Consider the following 27558-nt stretch of genomic DNA (forward strand, 5'->3'; position numbering starts at 1 on the left):
TTTTGTTGACCTTTGTCCATGGAAGGTCCCTGCAAAATTTCATTGAAATTGGTTCAGGGGTTTTGGAGAAGAAGTCGAAAATGTAAATTGTTTACGGACGGACGACGACGACGGACAAAAGGCGATCGCAATAGGTCACAGGTGACCTAAAAATATGGGTAGGGGAAACTTATGGGATACTCGACACTGTAATAGGTAACAAGAAACTGCCAATGGCGATACGGCCGGATTGCTATAGTACATGTTCATGTAAAGCATCACATGTGATAAGCATCCTTTAAGATACATAAGCCATGCAAGTTTAGTTGACGTACAACAAGTAGTTACTTTAATAGTAACTACATGACCTTAACCAATCTTCTTAACCTGGTCACTGAAGCGGAAAATGTAGGTCAGAACCAGCATACGAAGCATTGCATGTGATCAGCATCCTTAGATACATAAACCATGCAAGTTTAGTTGATGTAGGACAAGTAGTTACTTGGTAAGTGACCAAAACCAATCTTCTTAACCATAGTGCAGATGGGGCCTGACCTCAACCAAACTTCTTAACCTGGTCACTGAAGCGAAAATGTAGGTCAGAAGCAGCATCCAAAGCATGCATATGTAATTATAAGCATCCTTCGATACACAAGCTATGCTAGTTTACTTGATGTGGGATAATGAATACCTTGGAAACTGAGCTTAACCATTCTTCTTAACCTAAATGCCTTTTTTTTTGCAATGCTTTTCTTTTGCTGTAAATACTGTTGTAGTTTATATAATCTTCTCTTTTTACGGCCAGAGGACCTGGTAGGTAGGGGATTCCGGATCACCAGTACTTTGAGCTTCTAATTTTTATTGCAATGTAAAACTTTAGAAGATATCTATCAAATGTAAACTTCCTGTGTGAACCTCCATTCATGAATTTGATAAATCTCTTGCAAAAATTATCAACTATATACGACTTGTTGCCAAAATTTCATTAACGATTACTTCAAATTTTTTCAATGTATGAACACTAAACACATGCTCACAAACGAAGCAGAATCCCTCAAAGGAGGAATAGTCCGAATTATTTAGACGTTTTATCGACTTTTTTATATCGGTCTGGCGTCGATTAACCGACGCCAGACCGATATAAATAATTCGGACTAAGGAGGGATGACCCAAACCTGTTTACTATTTAAAACATGACTGGATTTATTCGACATCCCTAATGTGGAAGCAGCAGGATCAAACATGGAGACTAAATGTCAGCAGAATGCATGCATGAGTATTCCTCCATATTGTTTATAATAAACTTAATATAAATAGGCCTACATTCGAGTGTCTCAAGCTAAATCTTAACGGGACACGATATTATACACGTAATATTTGCTGTTTTAAGGATTTTTTTTAGTTTTTTTAAAGCTTTTCATACCAGGTATTTGTATATATAGAGATGCAAACGCAATGAGATAAATTCCAGATATGCCCCAGAGGAACACATCTCTTGTATAACTGATACCGCTCGTCATTTTAACACGGTTAAATTTCTTGCCAGTGTGGAAGTGCCTTGGAACACCCAGACAGGAAGTAAATGCGCGATATAGTTCTTCAATATACTATTTTATAACTAGGTTTCAATGTAAATATAATCATTAATATGTAGTTTATTCAAATTATTATTTTTTCGTGTTTTTTCGTGTTGATATCCTGTTAAAGTCAACCAGATTTCTGCTTTGTGTAGAGATACATAAGTATTCCAAATTTTTCGATTTGCATTTCGATGTTACCCTTCTTTCCATTGGACGAGATTTACTAATTGGACTACTTTTTTTTTATAAACCTAGCCAATGGAAAGTCGTTTAGCATTTCTTGTCGTTTGTTTACAAAACGCGCGAGATTTGGACATGGGGATGGGAGATATCAAATTAACTCTACTTGTTAAACAAGCACAATGTCTACTATCGCTACACGTCGTCCGTTTCTTGCATTGACAACTTAATCTGTGTACCGTAAGCTCAAACGTGAACTTATCATATCTTGTTCGTTAGTCGAGCACTGGAATAGGCCTAAGGAAGCCTAGTGTGTAATCAGCTGATCAAGTTACACTAACGGTACAGTATATTAAATCGACTCAGTACACTCTGCCGATTGAGCTATATAGCTATAAAGACCTATATAGCTATATACACCTATAAATTATAGCTGTGTTGAGCTATATTTTCTCATATTCCAAATTTCATTAAATTAAAGCAAAGTCGCATAAAACAATAAGGTTAATGGTAATGTTGACTACAAAAAGCATACAGTTAGATGTTTATTTTCATTTTTCATAAATGCAAAATTTCCGATTTCTTTACATCATTTTTTTTTTTTTTTAAATACTTATATTTAATGTCTTTCGTTATCAACCTAATGATACAATCTTCTTTTAAATGCGACTTTGTTCCGTTTTCCTTAAAAAAGAAAATCATTTGAAAATAGCTCAAAAGACCTATTTCAGATAGGTCAATAGAGCTACTATAGGTCTTTACAGCTATATAGCTCAATCGGCAGAGTGTACTGGACCTGTTAAAGGTACGGCACAATAACAGGTAAATAATATAATATTACGACTGAGTAGAATGCAATATTACTTGTCTTATACCAGTAACACCTATTCTGTCCATTAAATTAATGGTTTTTTTTAGTGAAAATACAAATATGCAAACTAACCAGTCGGACTTTGCAATTTATGTAGCTTTGTTTTCATGGGAACTTTGGTTGTTCCTTGTGGACGGTTGATTTTTAAAAATTACTTTAAAAAGGTATATGTATATGTCAATGCATCACAGTATATATTCTTTAAAAAAATGCAATATAAAGATTTGAGCAACACCAAATAAAATGTCCTGGTACTATTCCAACCTACAAGTTAAATGTTTGAGAATGTACTTATGATGAATATATTGTACTTCAGATTCAATCATGGTTGTCCAACAATCTCAAACCCAGAACATTGATGCAATGGCAAAGTTTTGTTCTATGCTGCAACCTATCCGAGACCTCACCAAGAACTGGGATGTAGATATTGCTGGCAACCTGGAGGATTACTTGGAAGAGGTATTACTATGAGTGTTAGTAGGAAGATTGTACTGTCTGTGTATGTAGTGTACCTGGTTAGTCTGTGTATGAAACAGACTGGCTTATACTGTATGGGAAAGGCGCATGCTGATTACAGAACACATACCCCATCCCACACTTCCACCTTAGTTATATTTAGTGCTCCAATGATTATATAGCTCCATTGTAGTAGGACGAGGAAAAGTGATAAAGATAGTGCCGTCGCTGGGTCTCGAACCCGCGACCTTTGGCTCTCCAGTCTGATGCTCTTACCGCTGAGCTAATATAAATGGAAATTCCCTACAGCTGATGCTTGTAAAGCAACCTGATCAAGTTTCGCGGCTCAGTGAACATTGTTGTAAGCTAACTAGTAGCTTGTGGTGATGTATGATGGTCCTTTCTTCTAATGTATGCTGTACACACGTGTACTTATTAGACTTCTGGTTGCTATATATATAGTTATTTACAGTTACAGGTTCATTTCTTTATCTGGTAGGGTTGGAGAATTCAGCTCCAACTGTTGATTCCTCTCCTTTTAAAATATGATGATTAAAATGTGTGATTTTTAAAAGCACGGTCAGTGCCAAACAGTCAATTTGTTACATTGTTCACTTTTGACTGGTTAGACTTGCAAATTATGTATATATGTAACTAATAAAAAGATGGCTTGAATTTTGTTAGGTGATTTTTCCAGTGGCTGTTGAGCCGTGACTTGAAGGTGTTGGCGTTGGAGAGATTACTACCTCCTCTGTTCCACAGATTTATCACTCTGTTGCTGTAGAAATTACCATATTTGTTTAGTCTGCATGGTCTTTTGAATAGTTTCCTGGAGTGCCCTCTGGTTCGGTTGTCTTCAGCTTCATGAAATAGTTTTCCCTTGTCAAGAATGTCCATGTTGTTTAGTATTTTGTAGGTTTGAATTACATCAGCTCGATGTCTTCTATATCGATGCACATCTTTACACCATTCCCCCCTTTTTTTCAAACACCAACCCAGGTTCTTTGACTCCCCGCCAAGGGTTCTCCTATCTTGAACAGGGAGAGCCAGTTTATAGTAGGACGAGGAATAGTGATAAAGATAGTGCCGTCACTGGGGCCCTTGGCTCTCCAGCAACATTTGTATGTCAAATAAAAGATTTTGTAGTATTTCCTTTGGCGAGACAGATTGATGGCCAAGATCTTTTTTAATTTCCTTGAATTCCAAGTAACTCAAATAAAAGTTAAGTCGCATTATATATTTCAAAATAGATTTGAGTCTCAGCCAAACAAAATGAGTCCCAAAACTAAAAACAGAAACACCTGATTTATGAAATATTGTTGATGTTGCAACAATACAAATAACAAACAAATGATTTTAACATTTATTGCATGTGCAGTACAATGAAGCTTTAGTTGTCAGTCTTGTTAAAACTCGTGTATTGATCTGTTACAGCTAGAACACATCACGGTGGCCTTTGATAGAGGACTCGTCACAATGAACTTTGCTGAGGCGGCCATGGTCATCCAGGGTTCTGCCTGTGTTTATAGTAAAAAAGTAAGTGATGACATCATAGGCCATAGTCATCCAGGGTTCTGCCTTTGTTTATTAGTAAAAAGGTAAGTGATGACATCATAGGCCATAGTCATCCAGGGTTCTGCCTTTGTTTATAGTAAAAAAGTAAGTGATGACATCATAGGCCATGTATGTATATCATGTTAACACAGGAGTGGACTTTAAAAAAAATTGGTTACTGGTCCAAAGGGCTATGACCAGTTAAAGTAAAAGTCCTGTTTGAAGTGCACTGGTCCTAAGATAACGAGGACTGCAGGCCTGAATGAGCACCAAAGGTACTCGATACTCTTCTGACCCCCCACCAGAAATTTTGAAATCTAGAAGCTCTGTGGTACATTCTTGGCTTAGAAAAAAGCTTTTCAAATCTGCTGAAATTTTAGATAAATTTACAAAATATGTACTGGCCCAGCGGGATAGATTGTTGAAAAACCTATACTGGTCCACCCAGAATCCCAATGGCCATGGGCCAGTGGACCAGCGGCTAATTCCACCCCTATAGACAGCATATATTCAGTCTTTGACGGGTTTGTATATGGAGGTCAGGTTACATATTTGTAAATTACAATGGTGGAATTACCCTATGTGCCACAAACCATAACAACCAATGTAATTTACACTATTTATATTGCACAGGTAAAATTTTAAGTGCAGGGGGGGGGGGGGGGGGGGGGGAATTCTTCTGAGATTATATTACCTAACATTCCAATCTTGGCTCATCATGCCCCAATAGAGATATAGTTACAGCATGTTATCCTTCTGTTGAGATAAATCATTATCGCTCACACATGACTTATAACATACCTGTAAATAGTCTATTCCAATGCTGTGTTCCTTAGAATGTTGCTTATTTTGAAAAACATGGAAATCTTTAATTGTAACAAATAAGTAATAAATTACTTACTAAACCATGTGTACTTTCAGGTGGAATATCTGTACACTTTGGTACACCAGGTTCTTGATCTACTAGCCAACAAAAAGTAAGTAGTGCTTATCTTGGGTTAGTGCTAACTGATTACTAATATGACAGCAATAGTTTTCCTGTCTGAGTTGTTTCTGTATCTGTGTATCTGAAATCATCTATTTTTGAAGGTTCTTTTTTCCAAATTTTCTGCTTTAAATACTTGATCAAGCACAATGGGTGCCTAGGTAGCAGCTATCGTTCATTACTACTGTGTGTAATCAAGCATGAGCTTAAGACCACTCAATGTCTCAGGAATTTAAGTTTTACCTCGAAGGTTGATGGATAAAAGAGTGACGTTTGATAGGGTTAGTTATTATTCTATCACTCTGATTGCACATTTACTTCCTCCAGGGTATCGATTTGTGATATTTGTGATATTTGTGTATCTACAGAAAACAGGCCAAAGCTTCCTCAGTTGATGATGAAGGACACGATGAGGATGCACATTTTAATGACGGGACTGATGAGGTAATTATACTAAACTATGCTGTATAGATATATAGGTAACTACACTATTTGTATATAGAGTATTAACAATGGTTTTTCTAATAGATACAAGGAGTACCAATCATTTTTCACAAGTGCGAAAGACAGGTGAAAAATCAATAGCTTCTGCCAAGCAGGTAAAATATATACGGTTCTGTAGGAAAAAACAACTCAATTTTCTATTTATTACATTTTCTTGAAGTCAAACAACAGAAATATTGCTGCTTTAAAGAGAATTTGTAGCTTAATGTTTGAAGCGAAGTTCCAATAGCGTCATGCTTGACAAAAAGGTTGTGTTCCATTTTGAATGGTAGGATTTGCTTCTTAAATGGTATCATTGATGTTTGTTTGTTTAATAACTTGTGTAAGTACCAGAGATTTATCACTTATTCCACCATGGCCTATTAACAACAGAACAGAAAATCTGTAAGTTTGAATGCAGTAAATATATAACACCGTTTTGATTGGTCAATATAAAATCAATACCAGACCATATAACATCTCTTTTATCTTCACTGCAGTGTAAGTTCTTATCACATTGATAATTCTATTATGTAACTGGTAAACATGTTAATTATTATTATACTATAGATATAGATATTTGTTTACAGATACATCACTGTAGTGTATGCTTTGCTTTTGTCAGTTTCTTAGTCTGGATGACATCCAAGAACATACCAACATCTGGATCAAAGAGGATAGCTATGGATGTAAGGTAAAATATACATAATAAAGTATAACAATTTTCCTTTCATGGGGATTTGTTGAAGCTTCATGTACTATAATTTCCTTTTTCCAAAATATTTTTCTCATCTTCTATTTTCAAATAAATATGTGACTAGAAACATGTCATCAGATTAATGTTTTTTATATGGCAATGAACACGACAAAAACCTGTGCTGAGCCAGGTAATTATTCAACATATAGATCATTATACACCTGGGATAGACAACACATGTTTGGGACCAGGTAGGTCAGGAAGTAACAGTTGATGGAGCGGGTATCTTTAAAATGTATTCTCGGAGACCAGAATAAAAATTGAAAAAAATATGTAGGTATTTGAACTGGAATAGCTCCATTATAGATTGTATAATTGTCTTTCCAGGTTGTTCAGCCAATGCCTCAGATGCCTTTGTGTCTGATTCCCCTTGAAGATGGGGAGAAGGGAGACAACCCACTCCTTAGGTAAATAGGTGATATATCTACCTTACTGTCAGATGTATCTTGCCCCCTGTTTTATAAAAAAAAAATGCAAGTACCATTTTGATCTGCATAGATAATAACACCACTCAGGTTATTATGTTATTACTGGGAATTGTGTGTTGCACATCAGATCCTATGGTGAAGTGTATTGTCTCTGTTGTATAGATAGTGTCTGTACAGATCACCCATTAATGACCGGCTGTCCATCTAACATCTGACATGCATAAGATTACACATGTTCAAACTAGTAGTTTTGAAGCATTAACAGACAATTGTTTCTTATCGCTGGATGTTCCTGGTGTTGACAGTAAAACAGGTGAAGTGCTGGGCAGTAGAAATGACTTCAGAATGAACACGAGTTCCGTGCACCAGTCTGGGATACTGCTACTCGATATGTACCACTACACGCTAATAGACAGGTCTATCAACATGGCTACCTCATCACTCCAAGGTCAAGGTCATAGCCCAGGTAAACAAGCTTTAAGGTCAAGGTTGGATGTCGGGCAACATTGCTGCCACATCATGCTAACGTTAAGGTTTTAGGTTCAGTATTAAAGCAAGTTACAAAGTCAACATTAGATGTGGATAATAAAAAACTTAACACAAGCTAATACGCCAAATGCGTCAATACTTGACACTTTAGCGTTTTGAATGTGGTTCAAGGACGAAAATATATGCGTCCTCAAATAAATTTACCGAACTACTGAAATATTGTGTCCAGCCCGCTTACTGTTCGAAGTGCGTTGAGAATAAGAAGGGACTTTCGGAATTTGAGTTAAGCGCTATTCTGATTGGCTAACATATATAGTCTGAGTCGCGCGCGCGTCATAATCAATGTGAAGGTCGCACGAACCGCAAGTTGACAGATGCCTTGTTCCTCGCAGACCAGACTACCCATCGAATCGGGCATCAATGTCATCTCGGGCTAAAATCACTCACTTTTTCAAATGGCAACAGAGAATGAATTAAACAGGCCTATCCGCCCTAATGTTACCAAAAGTGAGGATGGTGCGTCGGAAAATCCCCCGAAAAAAATCAAAACAACATGAAAAAAAATTGCAGTCTTACTCTTCAAATTTTTGTCAGCATAATAACATTTTATGATGACCTTAAGAATTTATATGACAAAAAGTATTTCTATAGTGTAAACCTATAGTCCAAAACAGAATGCATAGTCGTCGCACACGCCATGTTTTAAAAACGCTGACATTTGAGTTTTAATTACGTTTTCATGTGCTATTTGAACTTAAAAACTAATCATCTATAGACAAAAAATTGTGCATGGCTATCTATTCTAAGACTACATCATTGTTATAACTGATTTGTTGACACATTTATTTATTTGTATTTTTGCAAAAAGTTATTCAATTTGGGTAGGCCTACTGCTGCGCATTCTTTACATTGGAAAAACAAATAAAAATGTTCACGACAAATTTATTTTGCTTGTTTAAATTTTGTTTTGCTTGTAACTTTCAAATCTACAAGCAAATTATTGCTTGTAGGTTCAAAAATTAAGTTCAAACCTTTTTAAGTTAGTAACAATTTCTCATTTTACCATGCTTACATAGTCACTATTTTGGAGGGAGACATTGTTTAATACTGGTTGTTTGTAGTTCTATTAACATCTTGTCTGGACTGTTAAGTTTTAAACCGTTGTAGATTATCTTGATTAATGACTTTCCACCCTTCGTAATACACATGTTTTTCTTGTCGTATTTTCGCGTCTTCATTTCCGTATTGAGTATCGGGCTTTCCATTACCGTAGTGTAAATTATAGTAACACCGGGTAAACAATAGTACACGTGCGTGACGATGATATATCAACACCCGATATAGAGACTTAACTTGGAAATGTGTAATCACACGTACTTCAGAAATAAAGGTTATGATACAAAGACATTAATTAACTCACGGGAAAACACTGACATACGATCAGACGACTTCAAGAATGTCGTATATGAGGCGCATGGAATGCAGACTGATGTGTTTTGTTTACAGACCTCACCTGTACGTATCATGTGCTAACAGTAGTTCACAAGCTCTTGGTCGCTGACGACTTTTGTTGTCGAGCGAGTTACGCTCTGTCAGATAAATTGGTTCACAAATGCAATTACAATAACTCTGTGAAAATAGTGGTTTGTAAAATATCAAGAACCCTATAAAATGCAAGTGCATGTGCGTGCACGTAATAACGGCATACCATGCGATAGCCTATGGTTACATATTTACCTGACATGTTGATATGTACCATGCGTAAGCAGGCTATGGAATGATGTCCAAAGTGTACATGATTGAGAGTAATTTTGTTCCATAAAAGAACAGTTAATTGACAATTAAATATAGTAATTTAATTTCTTTCCATCATTTTTGGTATAGTAAAGAAAATAAGTGTCATTGTATAAATTCTATCCCTCTGCAAAAAGTTCTGTTTTTTTTCAAGGTAGACAACTCTCATCAGGATCAAAATTATTATAAAATGTAAAATAAATTAATTATAAAGACTTGGTGTGTATTTGGTTCAATTTTTCAGTCTTTTTGTATGAAACTATGTGTCCTGTTTGCTTTTAGCTTGTACTAAGTAACTGTTATCCATACAATTTCAATAAAAAAAAAAACGCTTTTTGTAACATGTTGTAGATATTTTATGATAAATAAAATATTTGTAGGGTTGATTAGCAATGTTTCTTTTCATTATTTTATTGTTGCAATAGTTTTGAACAATGCCACACGCTCAAAAAATGTAAAAGTGTTGAATTTGACAAAAAACAATATTCCGGTATTTTTTACAAAAAAATCCCCAGTTTATCGGAATGCTTAGATTTTCATAATATCTTCTCTACATAGTGACATAACCATTATGTGAAACTTTCATTGAATTCTACTGGCTAATTGCGAAAGGGTGGAGCCTCCTTAAAGTTGAAAGTAACTGCATTGCACTGTAATTATGTCAATAGTGAACTCTACCCCAAGGTTAAAGGTCACAGAAGTCCTTAATCATCACTTTGGTATTTAATCCTGACTTGTCTCTCTGGATGGTGAATATGGACAGCATCTTCTTATATAATCTGTTATATTCTGAAACTCTGATCCTGTTCTGCAGTTACCCCACATGAGACAGACGTAGCTGAAGAACCACCCATGGCTGAAGACGTGCCCATGGATGATCCATCTGGGGGTTTGTTATCATTTCCTTGTCCCAAGTCGGACTTCCTTACCATTGAAGATAACTGAAATTTCATGATTTTACTTGACTAATGTTGCTTCTACTCGTAAAACAGCCTTCGACTGCCATCTGGTAGACATTGATAATGTAGCCTTCAGTCCAAGTCATCACATGACTAGGGCATTATGGGAAATCCAAAGAGATGTTACCGAACAAGCTTGGTATAGCATCAGGCAGTGTTTGTCGTCCGTCTTCTTGATGAAATTTTTTACACACATGCATAACAACATACTTCAGAAACATAATCATTCAAATTGTATAAATTCACAATAGCTTCAAATTATTTTAGATATTAGTAAACTATTAATATTTGACTAATAATTCTACGATTGAGTGATTGTACATTTAATATAAAATTCACTTCTACCCAGATGATAACAATGAGCATATGTTTGATGTGCCGAATGACGAAGTGGACGGAGCCCCACCAAAAAGTGATGTCCCTCCGGTACAAACAGAAACACTGGTAATAACCGTCAGCTTGCCATCAATTATGAAAGGACAATGTCAAGCTAAGTTGTATGAAGTTTTAAAAAAAGTTAACGCAAGATGCAGTTATTATTGGCAAGATTTTCAATCCAACAGAGAAAGAACAGATCAAACTAACATATAGCTAATGAAGATCTCTACAATGGATGGTGCCTCTGGTGGGATCTCTTGTTGTATTGAAGCTAGATACAAATAACTCGTGAATTGTTTTAAAGGAAAATCTACATTACAATTTTAGCCCAACATTCTGTATGCTATGATTTATATGTAATTTTGTCTATTAGAAAGCAGAATCTGAAGAGTTACGGAGATCAGAAAGACGAGCAAAGACAGTGCGGATTGTACCACCTAAACCGGTATGTATTTGTAATTGAGAAATCATACATGTAGTGTATAGCAAGCCATAAAATTTCAAAATATGAAGGAAAACTCAAGATTTAAATTGAAAAATCTGGATATTTCAATATGCAATCAAACTTCCTAAAATTTGTGATAAGCTCCAATAATAATTACCCAATATTTCATTCATTTATTTTTATTATTTTGTGAAATGACATTTTTTTTAGATGAGCTTGCAAACTTCGAGAAACTGAAATGAAGTGAACTCTTTTAAATGTGTCCTTATTTAGAGCTCAGAACTGTATAGAAGTAGATATATATAAATATTTGATATTAAAATTTACGTCATCTTACTAATATACATTCAGCTGAGACATCATTTATTGTTTCAACACTATTTTACATATATTTAACAGAAGGTGGATCACTGGGACCTACTAGATCAACATGAGGCCCTCGCACAAACAGAAAAGGCTTTTAAGAAAAGTAGGTCAACTTCAACTCCTATCAATTGACCTTGTTATTTCCAAGTCCAGCATTCTAGAACCTTTGTTTTTAGGATGATAATATTAAGGAATCCCTTTCCTTTTTGTGAAATTGTATGTGTCAAAAATTTAGAAAATATTTTTTTCTGGTTATGATAATTGGAACAAGTTTTCTATTGAATAAGTGTTGCCCTTTAGTTTAATTATCACTGATATTTGATTTAGATAAATAAAGGTAAAATATTTATGAACATTGAAAAATTAATTAAAAGATAGTAATGGTACATTTAGTTGTCCAGTTTGCACTAAAAAAAATCATCAATAATCACATTGACAGAGTTTTGTAAATGGTTAACTGAGGTAAACATAGAAAAGGTTGAAATTCTTATAAACCTGTTGCCTTCATTAGCCCAGTGTTGTCCTTAGAAAGCGATTACACAGTTACATACCATGGTATACAATGAAACCTGGCTCGACGGAATTTAAAGGATATCCCATGATATCTTCACCCCTAGTTTTTAACAGTATATTATTTTTGTCAGTTTTCACTGGTATCCATCTGTCCGTTTAACCCTTTCACCACTGTATACCATAATGGACTTATCCATATCAATGCATGGTAAAGTCTATTAAATTTGCATAGAGATGAAAGGGTTAAATCTGTTTTAACAGGGAGACTGGCTTTAACATGTCTTTATTATCCTCAGTAACATGTAGTACTTCAAATCTTGTAATATCAAACTCTAAAGTTGTTTTCTGAAAATTATTGAACTTTTCTCCTTTTCTTTGCACTTGTTGAATAATTTTTGATCATATTGAAATCTAGCTTGTTTGTTTGGGGGTTTTTTTCAGGTAAAACATTCAAAATACCTGAATGTGTACAAGATGTCACAAAGAAAAGAAAAAGAAAGACACAGATGAAAAAACCCAAGCTCCAACCTCTGTCGGATTTCATTACAGGAGCATGTGAGTGAAATGTCAATTACGTCGAAAATCAGAAACAATTTAGTTTTCTTTATTCATGTGAAGATATTTGTCACTTAACACACAGAAACTACCAAAATATTTACAACAAATGATCATTAATATTATGCATTGTAATAACTTGTGGAGTATAAAAGCAGTTTTAGTGAAATTTCAAATTTGGTAATATTTTAAACATGTAAATCATAAGTAAAAGGGGCTTTTTAGTCAAATGACAACCTGAAAATCAAGTCAATACTGAAAATATATATCTTCTAACGAAAGTTTACGTAGTTGATAATGATATGACCTGAAGTCAACGTCCAGATTGTTTCATCTTTTGGGAAAGCCGGTGATAAAAATAGCTACAACCAAAATAGCGCAATATCTGGGCCTTGCAGCGAGAAGTAATCATGTACAGCACTAGGCTGTCAACCGACATTATGAGGCTAAGTTCACACATAACGCATTCTTTACTTTACACAATACATCTCAAGTAAGAATTATAAACATCATTATATATACCTATAATCAGATATTTCTGTTCACATTTGGATTTGAATTAGAACGAACAGGTTCATGAAGAGCATGCATGCACTAAAAGGGTGCCACAGGGAGAATTTCAAACCGCAAAAAAGTACGACATCAATAGGTTTAAATGTAAAATAGATCACTCAATTATAACAATGTTTTAGATGCTTAGATCTTTAATTATGGATTGTTGTGATTTGCAGTTTCACACAAAAGCAAGTTTCCTAAGAACCCCAGAAAGGTACCTGTGTTTATTGAGTTTGAACAGCAGTACTGGATTGAATACAAGAGACGACAATCGATTCTGAGAGAACAGAGGAAGTCCCTGGTAAATATCACTTTTAATGGGAGGAGACATACCTTATGTAACTCTTACTGTAGATTTATGTAATAGTTCTAATTGCCTGCAGCCTAAACTGGTCAGTATGGAGGCCATTGATATCACAGAGGAATTTTTAATTTTGTACAATGATTTAATGGAAGTTTTGTGCCACACAGAGCCGTGAGGTGCTGGAGGAGGATCAAGAGGATGAAGATGTGAACCAGAATGATGAGCCTGACAACATAGGTCAGTATATATTTCTTTACAGTTTAACAGCTTGTAATAGCTTCAATAGAACTCAGTTAGTTCAAACTCTGATCAGTCATTGACCCCCACCTAACTGAAACTCTGACCAGTCATTGACCCCCACCTAACTGAAACTCTGACGAGTCATTGACCCCTACCTACCGGTAACTGAAACTCTGACAAGTCATTGACCCCAACCTACCGGTAACTAAAACTCTGACAAGTCATTGACCCCAACCTCCCGGTAACTGAAACTCTGCCCAGTCATTGACCCCCACCTACCAGTAACTAAAACTTTGACCAGTCATTGACCCCCACCTACCTGAAACTCTGACCAGTCATTGACCCCCCCCTACCGGTAACTAAAACTCTGCCCAGTCATTGACCCCCACCTAACTGAAAGTGACCAGTCATTGACCCCACCTAACTGAAACTGACCAGTCATTGACCCCCCCCTAACTGAAACTCTGACGAGTCATTGACACCTACCTACCGGTAACTGAAACTCTGACAAGCCATTGACCCCAACCTACCGGTAACTAAAACTCTGACAAGTCATTGACCCCAACCTACCGGTAACTGAAACTCTGACCAGTAATTGACCCCCACCTACCGGTAACTAAACCTCTTACCAGTCATTGACCCCCACCTACCAGTAACTAAAACTTTGACCAGTCATTGACCCCCACCTACCAGTAACTAAAACTCTGACCAGCCATTGACCCCCACCTAACTGAAACTCTGCCCAGTCATTGACCCCCACCTACCGGTAACTACAACTCTGACAAGTCATTGACCCCAACCTACCGGTAACTGAACCACTGACCAGTCATTGACCCCCACCTACCGGTAACTAAAACTCTTACCAGTCATTGACCCCCACCTATATAGCTACCAGTAACTAAAACTCTGACCAGTCATTGACCCCCACCTAACTGAAACTGACCAGTCATTGACCCCAGCCTAACTGAAACTCTGACCAGTCATCGACCCCCAACTAACCAAAACTCTGACCAGTCATAGACCCCCAACTAACCAAAACTCTTGACAAGTCATAGACCCCCAACTAACCAAAACTCTTGACGAGTCATAGACCCCCAGTTAACCAAAACTCTGACGTGTTGCATTTCCCTCCCCACTTAAACTCAGATGAGTCATAGACCCCTCCCCACTCAGAATCAAACACTCAGATCATTTGGTCCTGGGTAGATTTATCCTTGTCTTTTCAAAAATTGAACATCCTGAAATTGTTTTTCCTAGATCCAACATTAATTAAGAGATTAAATTCAGACATTATTAACCAAAATGTGATATCTCTATTCTATGTTTCATGAAGAATACAAATCAAACACGAAAACCCACAAATCACCAGACACCTGTACTTAAGTAGTATACTCTCTACCCACAAATCGGCAGATATTAGGGTAGATACTTGTTATATCTACAGTACACACTAAATTAATACCATACATAAACGTCGTGATATATGCCGATATAACAGCTCAGTATAAACATAGTGATAAGTAGCTCAGTATAAATGTAGTGATACATACTGATATTATAGCTCAGTAACAGGTCTGTACAAAAATAACTTATGGTGTGTTGTCTTACAGATATGGGGGTAGATAAGTTAGACGATGGTGATGACCTAGACGATGATGCTCCATTGGTAGATGATAACCTATTTAACGCCATTGAATCAGCCTTCTCCCTACAACCTGTTGATACAGCATCACCTAGCCGATCAGGTAAAGTTCCCCGACAAACTAGAATGTTACAGACAACCTGTTGATACAGCATCACCTAGCCGATCAGGTAAAGTTCCATGTAAACTAGAATGTTACAGACAATCTTTTGATACAGCATCACCTAGCCGATCAGGTAAAGTTCCATGTAAACTAGAATGTTACAGACAATCTTTTGATACAGCATCACCTAGCCGATCAGGTAAAGTTCCATGTAAACTAGAATGTTACAGACAATCTGTTGATACAGCATCACCTAGCCGATCAGGTAAAGTACCATTTAAACTAGAATGTTACAGACAATCTGTTGATACAGCATCACCTAGCCGATCAGGTAAAGTTCCATGTAAACTAGAATGTTACAGACAATCTTTTGATACAGCATCACCTAGCCGATCAGGTAAAGTTCCCCGACAAACTAGAATGTTACAGACAACCTGTTGATACAGCATCCCCTAGCCGATCAGGTAAAGTTCCCCGATAAACTAGAATGTTACAGACACCCTGTTGATACAGCATCACCTAGCCGATCAGGTAAAGTTCCATGTAAACTAGAATGTTACAGACAATCTTTTGATACAGCATCACCTAGCCGATCAGGTAAAGTTCCATGTAAACTAGAATGTTACAGACAATCTTTTGATACAGCATCACCTAGCCGATCAGGTAAAGTTCCCCGACAAACTAGAATGTTACAGACAACCTGTTGATACAGCACCACCTAGCCGATCAGGTAAAGTTCCCCGATAAACTAGAATGTTACAGACAATCTGTTGATACAGCATCACCTAGCCGATCAGGTAAAGTTCCCCGACAAACTAGAATGTTACAGACAACCTGTTGATACAGCATCACCTAGTCGATCAGGTAAAGTTCCCCGATAAACTAGAATGTTACAGACACCCTGTTGATACAGCATCACCTAGCCGATCAGGTAAAGTACCATGTAAACTAGAATGTTACAGACAATCTGTTGATACAGCATCACCTAGCCGATCAGGTAAAGTTCCATGTAAACTAGAATGTTACAGACAATCTTTTGATACAGCATCACCTAGCCGATCAGGTAAAGTTCCCCGACAAACTAGAATGTTACAGACAACCTGTTGATACAGCACCACCTAGCCGATCAGGTAAAGTTCCCCGATAAACTATAATGTTACAGACAACCTGTTGATACAGCATCACTTAGCCGATCAGGTAAAGTTCCCCGATAAACTAGAATGTTACAGACACCCTGTTGATACAGCATCACCTAGCCGATCAGGTAAAGTTCCATGTAAACTAGAATGTTACAGACAATCTTTTGATACAGCATCACCTAGCCGATCAGGTAAAGTTCCATGTAAACTAGAATGTTACAGACAATCTTTTGATACAGCATCACCTAGCCGATCAGGTAAAGTTCCATGTAAACTAGAATGTTACAGACAATCTGTTGATACAGCATCACCTAGCTGATCAGGTAAAGTTCCCTGTAAATTAGAATGTTATAGAATCACCAGGACTATGATACAACATATTTACAGGAGATCTTTCGTGACTGTGTATGACAGTAGGTGGTTATGTCAAATCACTGATGAACATTTTGTTATGACATTATGAAGCAAAGTTGATCAGAATTAAACAAGGAGTCAATTGACCAAAGGTCAGGGTCATCGGGTCAGGGGTCAAGGTCAAATTTTGTACCTTTTCACTGGTTAACATTTTGCTATGACATTATGAAGCAAAGTTGTTCGGCATTAAACAAAGAGACACATTGAGGTAAAAAATCAAGGTCAAAGGTCAAGGTCATTAGATTCAATGGTCAAGGTCAAATTTGTATCTTTTCACTGATGAACATTTTGTTATGACATTATGAAGCAATGTTGTTCAGAACACAGAGTCAACTGACCTTAGGTCCAGGTTACGGGGTCCAAAGGGTCAAGGTCAAGTTTTGTAATTTTCACTGAAGAACATTTTGTTATGATGTCAAGAAGTAAAGTTGGTCGGAATTAAAGAATAAGTCAACTGACCAAAGTTCAGGGTTACTGGGTTAATGGTCAAGGTCATTTGGGTCCAAAGTGGATCTTTGACTTTGACCCTGGCTCTTGACAAATGAGTATTGCACCGGTATTTACATTTTTGTTAGCCCAGCAAATATGGAGGTGGAAGGAAACAAGACTCACATCATAGTACATGTAAAATGTATTTTTTGCTTCCTTGCGATTCTTTTTGAAGTCCAAATGTAAAACGTCAAGCTCAGCTATATGGGCAGATTGCTTCTTGATGATTATGGGGGGTATATTGCCACAAGACGGGGCCCTTACTGACCTGTCAGTGTTCTAGTAGCAATTATCATAGCTACTGTCCATTTAGTGGTTATGTCTCTGAATAAAACACTATATCCTGATTGTTGGAGTATCTCAAGGAACACTCGTGTCAAGTGCCCTACTATATAAAGTTAAAGTCCAATACTCGCCATGAATCACATTCTCTGCCCATATCATATACTTTGTCTGTGACGTTTCGAGGACTAGTACGATATGTACACTGTCACCTTCATCAGACAAATGACCAGTGAAGCGTTTGCACACAAAGGTGTAAAATGTGTACGAGTTGGGCCAGTTCTAAATCGAGACGAGGGGGCTCAAAGCCTCTTGCACATCTATGACCAAGTGTTAACAAAGCGTAGCTGAATGGAGTCATTTCGGTACATATTTAACAACTATTGTACATACATTTCCAGCGTAGCCGAAATCGACATCAATTTTATGGACAACTCGTACATATTTTACACCTTTGTGTGCATAGGCTTCATTGGTCATTTGTCTGACGAAGGTGACAGTGTACATATCCTACTAGTCATCGTAACGTCACATAGAAAATTTTATTGGTTGTGTAAAAAGAACTTCTCATAATCCATACTTACCAACCTGAAGAAAATGTTTAGAAACATATACTTTGTCACCTGCAATTGCCAAATTTTACATATGAGTTTGTCTTGGGATGTCTTACAGAGCTAATACCCTTTATTATGGCCCCTTGATTATAATGATAATGGTGTAGATGAATGAATTATATTTATCATGATGATGATGATAGTTTTAAAATGATTAGGAATGCTGAAAGTTAATTGTTGAAATTTATGATGTAATCATTGCTTGATTGACGTGAATGATAATGATAGAAAAAGTTGATGAGGAAACTTGTTGATGATGATGATGATTGATGGCGATGGTTTTATGATGAGAAATATGAACAGATATATATAGATGCTAATGATGAAGATGAAGAATAGATGAAGATGATGTTTATTATGATATTGGAAGTGTATGATGGTGTTGATTGCTTTAATGCTGATGATTTATTTGGAAAAATAAAACAATTACAAAAAAATGGCCCCTTGTACAATTTTTGAATCCATTTTTTTCCAAAGGTGGGAGACTAAGGATTGCTCTCAATACTTTGGTTTGGTATCAACAGCGTTCCTCATTGTTCTGTCATTGTTTTTAGAACATTGTGGATTTCCTGTGGGAGATATTGTAACAGATTATGAAGAGCTGGTCAGACAACATGTGGTAAGTTACGGTCACAAGAGTAATACCAAGTTATCACAGACACGTGCCCAGTGAGTCATATGATTCATGTTTATAGTTCTTATTGAAAATCCATAGCAAGACAATTAAATCAACTCAACTTTAGATATAGATGAGTCTTATAAACAATAGGTTAGTGCTGGGGCTAAATTAAATATTTTTTTGGAAAATTACTGGGTGATGTTACACCTACGATATTTTGCGAGCTCATTAACCAGTAATTTTGAACCAACTCCTGCCTGGGTTGAACAGTTATATCCCCATCAACAAGAGGAATACTTCTATTCCTTATATTTATATTATAATCTTTTTATTTAATATAGGAACAGTACATGGCTAGTGCTCAGGAGTACGCCCAGATAACAGAGCTATCACAACGTGTGGCAGAATGGGAGGACAAAGTCATACCCAAACTAGAGGAGGAGGTGGGTATTCTTGTGTTAAACTACTTGGAGCCAAAACGTTGTTTCAGCTTCAGTATTATTCTTAAGAAGAGCTCTTTTATATCTTTTGGACAGTATTTTTTATGATTTTTAAACTTTTTTGTTATTATTTATGATTTTGATAAAAAAAAAATCAGTCAGTTTAAAACAACTGTCTGAATATTGTGACATCCATTATACCTGAAATACTTAACATCAGTTACCAAAAAGATTGTAGAGAGTAGAAACAAGTAGATAATAATCTAGTGTGGTAATACCAGTTTTAACTAACAATAGCATATAAATGTCTGTACAGATTTCTGTTGATTTGATTATAGACTTTCTGTTTTTCTTTATGTGTATTAATATTGAATTTGTTTACAGGACAGTCACGAACCTTTTGACATCAACAAGTATGGAACAAAAGTGTTGAACAATTTAAGTAAAGACACAGTTGTCCCATTTAAATGTGTTGCCACTGGAAAGCCGCCGTTTGAAATATGTAGATTATTTCTGTCATCTTTGATGTTGGTAAGTGTCCACGTTGAATTTATTGTTTTACTATATCAATGTTTTATAGTACATTGTATTATAAACCTGCCTACAGTGACCTTGGTGTAATCCTGAAATCTTAAAATCTAAATATGATAATGGATACTTTGAGGAGGTGCTCCAAAGTAAACTGTATCTATTTCATTATACACACCATCATGTGGCACTGCCATTATATAACCCTACAAAGGTCTAATGGCATACATATCAGCTATGAATGCCATGGTTCGCATGTTGACGTCATTATTACTATGACATCACCATTGTAACATTAGATACCACTGACCCTCCTGTGAAGATGGCTGTTTTATTCATTAAACAAACGTAAACAATACATGCACTTTACTTGAATTAAATGCTGAATTTTGATAATAACATTTATTTTTCTGTAAGATGAAAATATTTTAAAATAGGTAAATATAAGTACATTAACTGAACTTGGTTCTTTTGGTATTCATAGTTAGCATGAATGCCAACTAGAATGTGACATTTCTCATGTTCCAGTTGGCAAACATACAGATTATGAATGCCAACTGAAAGCAGTTTAATACATGTACATATATTTTCAAATATTTTCATCTTACAGAAAAACATTTATTTATCAGAATTCAGCATTTAATTCAAATAAAGTGCATGTATTGTTTACGTTTGTGAAATGAATAAAACAGCCGTCTTCACAGAAAACTGAAATGCTCAAATATGCCATATGGGCAACCATGGTCTATTAAAACTCATTCACCCCTGAAGACACATTTGAACTCTTCCAATGCAAAGGTTGGAATAGTCCATTATGACATTTCAGGGGTGAATGAGTTAAAACTTAGGTATACCATTATTTTTTTATTTGTAGATTAAACCTGTCATTCAACTAGGTCCCATATTACACATTTTAATGTAAAACAGATCTTTGTATCTAATCCAAAATCTGTCGTTTCTTACTTGTCTCAAGTTTTGTGTTGGTAAGGATCATAAGTGTCATCAAAGGCCACAATCTACCATTACATGTACTTAGTCTGTACTTCATGGTGTTGATCAACTGTTAGTATCATAACTGTCACATTTTGATAGCAGTGATGGTGACTGTTTAAAACATTTCTTACAGATATGCACAACTTCAATGGGTACAAGTTAGTAACACGTATCTATAGTTTGTGAAATAAAGAAACTTCATATTGGGGTTTTATCTTTCTTGAAACAACATTTTGAGATAGAAGTTATTTTAGTTGATTATTTTTACAGGCAAATACAGAAAATGTGAAAATTGTTCAGAAGGGATATTTGGAAGAAGGTATTGACATGTTTGAGATGAGACTTTTATCCACAACACGGATGTTTGAACAACTGGAGGAATACCAGGCACCTTCACTAGCAGCCTCCTGACACATGCTGAACTGTGACAAAGAGTGCACCAGACTGTAGCCATTATCAACATTTTATGAGACTGTCATCACAACCACATGTACTACTATTTTTTTGTGGTCAGTAGGGTACCAGCTTCAGATAACACTGATCAACGACAATTTTTATTTTTTATTTTTTTCAAAATTACATGTTTAAAACAAAATAATATAAAATCTAGTGTTAAGTCATACACTGCTGCTGTAAGTCTTTTTTTATGGAAACGAAATTCCGTAACAGAAAAAAATATGGAATTGAGAGTTTAAGATTAAACATTTGTACAATCTGTTAAGTCAAAGAATTACAGGAATATACTCTGTATAAATAAAAACGCCGAGTTAACCATCAAATTAAGTTAATTTTTAAGTATAACCACTCCACACATGATTGCTTGTTACAAGCTCAAGCTGATAATACACAAGTCTTGTTTAACATTCGTATCATACAATATTCACCCAATTGCAACAGGCGTATGATAAAATCATGTTCAGCAATATTTAACAAACTCAATAAAGACCAACATGGTGAAAAGAATTTTCTTACAGAGACTGTAGAAAATTTGTTAAAGGGAGATAATTCAGGAATGAAACTATTCATGTATGGAAGTCCAATCATTCACAATTAGAACTTTGTATACACTGGTATGTATAATGATGTGCTGTTAACAATCCCCAGGGAAGTGTTGTCCTACTACAGAATGGAATGTGGACCGGAATAACTTGCATACCGACATTGTCATTCATTCATAGTGTTGTAACTCTCTCCTCTCTGATTATAATACAACACGATTATAGCATATTATAGTTACAAAATTGTACATTTCAGGCATAACCATTACTTCTCAAGCTTATTATTGCATATATAATTATTACGTATAATCTTGAGTAACAAACTTGAGCAAGCATTTTAAACATTAAAATATTTTATCATGTTATTGATGACTGTTTTTCTTGATTACGTAATGTTGCAATGGTCACAAAACATTGGTTATGATAAACAATATCTGTGAAACCTTTACAACTACATTCATACATAACATTCAGAAAACCTTCCAAATAACAAAGTGCTTTTTCTGAATTTGATCTTAAAAATAATGTTATATTAAAGAATGAAAATGTGTTTGGTCTAAAGAAGTTCCACTGTACACAAAACCAGAGTGTCTGAACTAAAAGGGTTCCACTGTACACAAAACCAGTGTCTGGACTATAGAGGTTCCACTGTACATACCTACGTAAGTGTCTGGACTAACAAGGCTTTACTGTACATACCTATGTAAGTGTCAGGACTAACAAGGCTCTACTGTACATACCCATGCAAAGTGTCTGTACTAACAATGCTTTACTGTACATACCTATGTAAGTGTCTGGACTAACAAGGCTCTACTGTACATACCTACGCAAGTGTCTGGACTAACAAGGCTTTACTGTACATACCTATGTAAGTGTCTGGACTAACCAGGCTCTACTGTACATAACTATGTAAGTGTCTGGACTAACAAGGCTTTACTGTACATACCTATGTAAGTGTCTGGACTAACAAGGCTCTACTGTACATACCTATGTAAGTGTCTGGACTAACAAGGCTTTACTGTACATACCTATGTAAGTGTCTGGACTAACAAGGCTCTACTGTACATACCTATGTAAGTGTCTGGACTAACAAGGCTCTACTGTACATACCTACGTAAGTGTCTGGACTAACAAGGCTTTACTGTACATACCTATGTAAGTGTCTGGACTAACAAGGCTCTACTGTACATACCTACGTAAGTGTCTGGACTAACAAGGCTTTACTGTACATACCTATGTAAGTGTCTGGACTAACAAGGCTCTACTGTACATACCTATGTAAGTGTCTGGACTAACAAGGCTCTACTGTACATACCTACGTAAGTGTCTGGACTAACAAGGCTTTACTGTACATACCTATGTAAGTGTCTGGACTAACAAGGCTCTACTGTACATACCTATGTAAGTGTCTGGACTAACAAGGCTCTACTGTACATACCTACGTAAGTGTCTGGACTAACAAGGCTTTACTGTACATACCTATGTAAGTGTCTGGACTAACAAGGCTCTACTGTACATACCTATGTAAGTGTCTGGACTAACAAGGCTCTACTGTACATACCTACGTAAGTGTCTGGACTAACAAGGCTTTACTGTACATACCTATGTAAGTGTCTGGACTAACAAGGCTCTACTGTACATACCTATGTAAGTGTCTGGACTAACAAGGCTCTACTGTACATACCTACGTAAGTGTCTGGACTAACAAGGCTCTACTGTACATACCTATGTAAGTGTCTGGACTAACCAGGCTCTACTGTACATACCTATGTAAGTGTCTGGACTAACAAGCCACTGCTGTACATACCTATGTAAGTGTCTAGACTAACAAGCCACTGCTGTACATACCTATGTAAGTGTCTGGACTAACAAGGCTCTACTGTACATACCTATGTAAGTGTCTGGACTAACAAGGCTCTACTGTACATACCTATGTAAGTGTCTGGACTAACAAGGCTCTACTGTACATACCTATGTAAGTGTCTGGACTAACAAGGCTCTACTGTACATACCTATGTAAGTGTCTGGACTAACAAGGCTCTACTGTACATACCTATGTAAGTGTCTGGACTAACAAGGCTCTACTGTACATACCTACGTAAGTGTCTGGACTAACAAGGCTCTACTGTACATACCTATGTAAGTGTCTGGACTAACAAGGCTTTACTGTACTTAACTATGTAAGTGTCTGGGCTTGAAAGGGTCCACTGTACACAGAAACCAATGTGTCTGGGAAAACTACCTTCTACGGTACGCAAAAATAGGTGTCTTGACTAACAAAGTTCTGATGTTCATTCCTTTGCAAGAGACAACATACAATATATAGGAATAACAAGTGAAGGGCCACATTAACACTAGGCAAACATGGACTTTATCAGCAAAGAGTGAATATTTGGACTGGGTTTCCTGGAATATAGTAGTCGGATAATTCAAAATTTACATGACATTAACACTCATTCGTTGGTATGTTCACCGATGTCTTATACACTATTAATAACATTTCCCAGGATAGATATACTTGCATTAGAGTCAATCGTGAATTCATGTACCACTAGTGTTTATATAAGTTCCCTGTGAGAATATAATTTTTGTGAAAATGTTTTATACAACAATTTTAAAAAGGGATTTACACAAAAAATAAGAGTCACATTACTTGCAACTTTAAATTTGTATGATAAACAAATTGCGCTTCCAATAAATTGTGATAATCAAAATCTGAATATACAAACATAATTCTCTACAGGAATAATAAGACTGTCTGTTTGACTTTGTCTTTGTGACTGAAACCTGAGCATCATTTTTTGTTTCCTACTGTTCAAACACACGACAACTTGATATTACTCCCATGTGTCAGCCATTAGTACCGGTATAACAAAGAAACATGAACACAGGATATGAAACCCCTGCGAAGCAGTTTTAGTTGTTGAATTTCTGGAATCTGTTTCCACACATAATGCCTTGAAATGTGATGGTTCCTAACCTAACCTAACACATTCAACCCCGAAATTTTATAATGAACTAATCCAACTTTTGAATTGGAAGAGTTCAAATGTGTCTTCAGGGGTGAATGAGTTAACATACTTCAGACTCGCCGAGCCTTTGGTGACACGTCAAATCACTAGATACTTTTATCATAGGATTCCTCATCAGAACTCCAGGACCGAAGAGATAATGTTCCTGCCCCGGAATAATCTGGATCCCGTCTGGACTTCCCTGGAAATTCAATGGGTGATGGTTTCGTGTTGGCAAGGACGTCGTCCTGTGTGAGATTAATGTCGGAGCCCTGGGAGCCAGCTGAACTTGCTAAACTGCCATCACCTTTGGCAAAAAAGGCTCTCTGGATCTCGGAGTCGAGGAAACAGAAACACAAGGATGCAGCCAGACCAATCACACCCCACGATGCTACCACCAACACATCATGTGTTTGGGAATCAAATGCACGTACTGAAATGGGAATTTCCGCCAGAAGTGCGACAATGATAAATACACTCACAAGGTTATTCTTCTCTTTAATGTTAGGAACATGCCCCGACAGAACAAGCAGTGTCTCCGGTCGTTCCCACCAAATGTAGAAATAGTTAGCTCCGAGAAAAAATAACGTTCCCATGAGAAGGAACGCATGATCCACAAATTCAAAAATATTGAGGATGTGTGCGGTACCACCGCGCCAACACTCGTCAGTTTGGTAGAAGTCTGTAGAATAAAAGGATACTGAATAAAACAGAATGGGCAAGACGGGAGCACACCAGTTGGTCAAGCACAAACAACCATTACATCTTCCTCCCATACCATCAGACTTGGTCTTGAGCACTGTGTAGTAATATCCTGCGATGATGGCCACCTTGATCCAGGCTAAACAGGTTGTCACCTCAATACACAGGCGCAGGGTCCAACACAGGACGTTCTGATCCTCCATTGGGAAATGGTAGCAAATTTCAAAAACGAGACGGAATAAGTATTGCAGTAATGTCCAAACGAAAATAATTTTCATCTGTTGATACCGAAATCCAAATAAACGCCTGGAACATCTGCACAGAATTGCTAGACTGACCATCTGTATGAATGCCACCAGTATGAGGAAGACATAGCTGATGACACTGTACCACTGGAGAATCATGGCTGGACACCAGTGTAACGGTATAATCACGATATAAGGATGTACCTTCCAGTTCCACAGCTCTGGTATGCTTCCTGTTTAGAGGGTCTATAAAGTATTTCCTACACACGACAGGTTACATACATATTTTATATGTAAACACAGAACAGCAGCTCTCCGCTACTGTAATTGAGAAGAGTAGTACAGATCTGATAAGAATCAATATGTATGGTATACAGTTCTTGTCAACAGTAAACAGTCTCCATCCTTCACGCGCCACTGACCTCGCTGAGTTGAGTCATACAAGTGTTCGTGTAAAATATATGCAACTATGTGATGTCAACAGTTCCAGTAGTGTTAGCTATTTAGCGGTTAGCTGAAGCTGCAGTCTGGGCAGATTGAAGCCATATCTTCTTCCTTACTATCGGTTAGAAACCACACATGCCATTCAATTGTAACCCCGTGTCGGAACGGTCTTCAGGCAGGACGTTGTGTGTGTAATGGCACATAGAATATTCCAGTGCCCGAATTTAGCATAATTGATGCTCCTGACGTCAAAAGCAGCCTATTATATTATGTGTACGGGCAATTTTTACACCGGTGCCAACTCGCCCCGGATCAATAATACGTGTCTTCGTATGCGTTACATGCAATTTTCAAATGAACCTGTTCATAGGACTAGCGAATAAAATACCCAGATCTCGTGTTCTTACAAGATAAATATTGTTATGCCACCAAATAATCAAACACTTCAGTAGGTCGTCCCATTTATTGCATTAATAGGCCTAACTTGTGTTAATATTAGTATGCAATACTCTGAACAACTGTCCGTTCCATTCTCACCATATATATATGCGTCCACGTCTCACCTGAATTCAGTTTATAGGATATTTTGAAGTTCAGTTTATATATATATAATTACACATTGTCGGATTATTCAGGGTTTGGTTTCGACCCGCTTAGGTTTTGCAATTCAATACATTGTGTGGGCAAAAATCAGAATGTTGTATTCCAAAAATATTTACAGTTGTATGCAGTATTTAATTTTGATAGATTAACATTTTCCTACAAACTTTTTGTAATGTATACGCTAGCTCGTTCTCTTTGACGCCGGTCGCTGATGATCCCATTTACGCAGCAATTGAATACGGTAAAGTGGAAAAAATGTGATTTTTAGCCCTATTCAAATCACCCTGCGTCCGTGGTCCATCGTCCGTCCTTAAACAATTGTTATCGGTATTTCTCAAGAAGTACCAGAGGCATCTTTCTAAAATTTTAGATTAGTTCTTTTTTATTGCGTTTCTGACACCGTGATAAATAAGGAAATTAG

At 36.6% G+C, this 27558-nt stretch overlaps 3 protein-coding genes across 6 annotated transcripts in view; 1 reads left to right on the plus strand and 2 right to left on the minus strand.

Annotated features, from left to right (window-relative positions):
* Positions 1–1536, minus strand: part of LOC110459326 (lipase maturation factor 2-like) — an 86581-nt gene extending 85045 nt beyond the window's left edge. The window contains exon 1 of the mRNA XM_021511525.1: positions 1403–1536. Coding sequence (XP_021367200.1) covers positions 1403–1499 — 97 coding nt within the window. The 5' untranslated portion in view covers positions 1500–1536. The remainder of the gene's footprint in view (positions 1–1402) is intronic.
* A 325-nt stretch (positions 1537–1861) lies between these two features.
* On the plus strand, positions 1862–22494 carry LOC110459330 (condensin-2 complex subunit H2-like). Its single transcript, XM_021511533.1, has 20 exons — positions 1862–2081; positions 2927–3069; positions 4501–4602; positions 5542–5597; positions 5974–6049; positions 6714–6782; positions 7173–7252; positions 7579–7739; positions 10371–10445; positions 10865–10959; positions 11267–11338; positions 11738–11807; positions 12659–12772; positions 13504–13628; positions 13799–13868; positions 15482–15616; positions 19109–19173; positions 19515–19616; positions 19998–20144; positions 21405–22494. The coding sequence occupies exons 2-20, from the start codon at positions 2935–2937 to the stop codon at positions 21543–21545; spliced, it is 1890 nt and encodes a 629-aa protein (XP_021367208.1). The 5' UTR covers positions 1862–2081; positions 2927–2934; the 3' UTR covers positions 21546–22494.
* On the minus strand, positions 21902–26816 carry LOC110459331. 4 transcript variants are annotated; one of them, XM_021511537.1, is made up of 3 exons: positions 24227–26816; positions 22832–23857; positions 21902–22790 (listed from the first exon to the last, which is right to left on the minus strand). In XM_021511537.1, the coding sequence occupies exon 1, from the start codon at positions 26247–26249 to the stop codon at positions 25251–25253; it is 999 nt and encodes a 332-aa protein (XP_021367212.1). In that variant the 5' UTR covers positions 26250–26816; the 3' UTR covers positions 21902–22790; positions 22832–23857; positions 24227–25250. The 4 variants fall into 4 exon arrangements, with proteins under 4 accessions (XP_021367212.1, XP_021367211.1, XP_021367210.1 ...); XM_021511536.1 differs by having other exon boundaries at positions 23899–26816; XM_021511535.1 differs by having other exon boundaries at positions 21902–22831; positions 23202–26816.
* Positions 26817–27558: the final 742 nt, after the last annotated feature.

Source organism: Mizuhopecten yessoensis, unplaced genomic scaffold (assembly GCF_002113885.1).
Source record: "Mizuhopecten yessoensis strain PY_sf001 unplaced genomic scaffold, ASM211388v2 scaffold10041, whole genome shotgun sequence".
NCBI classification, from domain to species: Eukaryota; Metazoa; Mollusca; class Bivalvia; order Pectinida; family Pectinidae; genus Mizuhopecten; species Mizuhopecten yessoensis.

Bases quoted from the DNA above. Each gene is read 5' to 3' on its own strand.
- LOC110459330 (XM_021511533.1), top strand. From the start codon at position 2,935: ATGGTTGTCCAACAATCTCAAACCCAGAACATTGATGCAATGGCAAAG. The intron at 10,960-11,266 runs GTAATAACCGTC...TTTGTCTATTAG, and splicing joins CGGTACAAACAGAAACACTG to AAAGCAGAATCTGAAGAGTT. The intron at 13,629-13,798 runs GTAAATATCACT...TGTGCCACACAG, and splicing joins GAGAACAGAGGAAGTCCCTG to AGCCGTGAGGTGCTGGAGGA.
- LOC110459331 (XM_021511537.1), bottom strand. From the start codon at position 26,249: ATGATTCTCCAGTGGTACAGTGTCATCAGCTATGTCTTCCTCATACTG.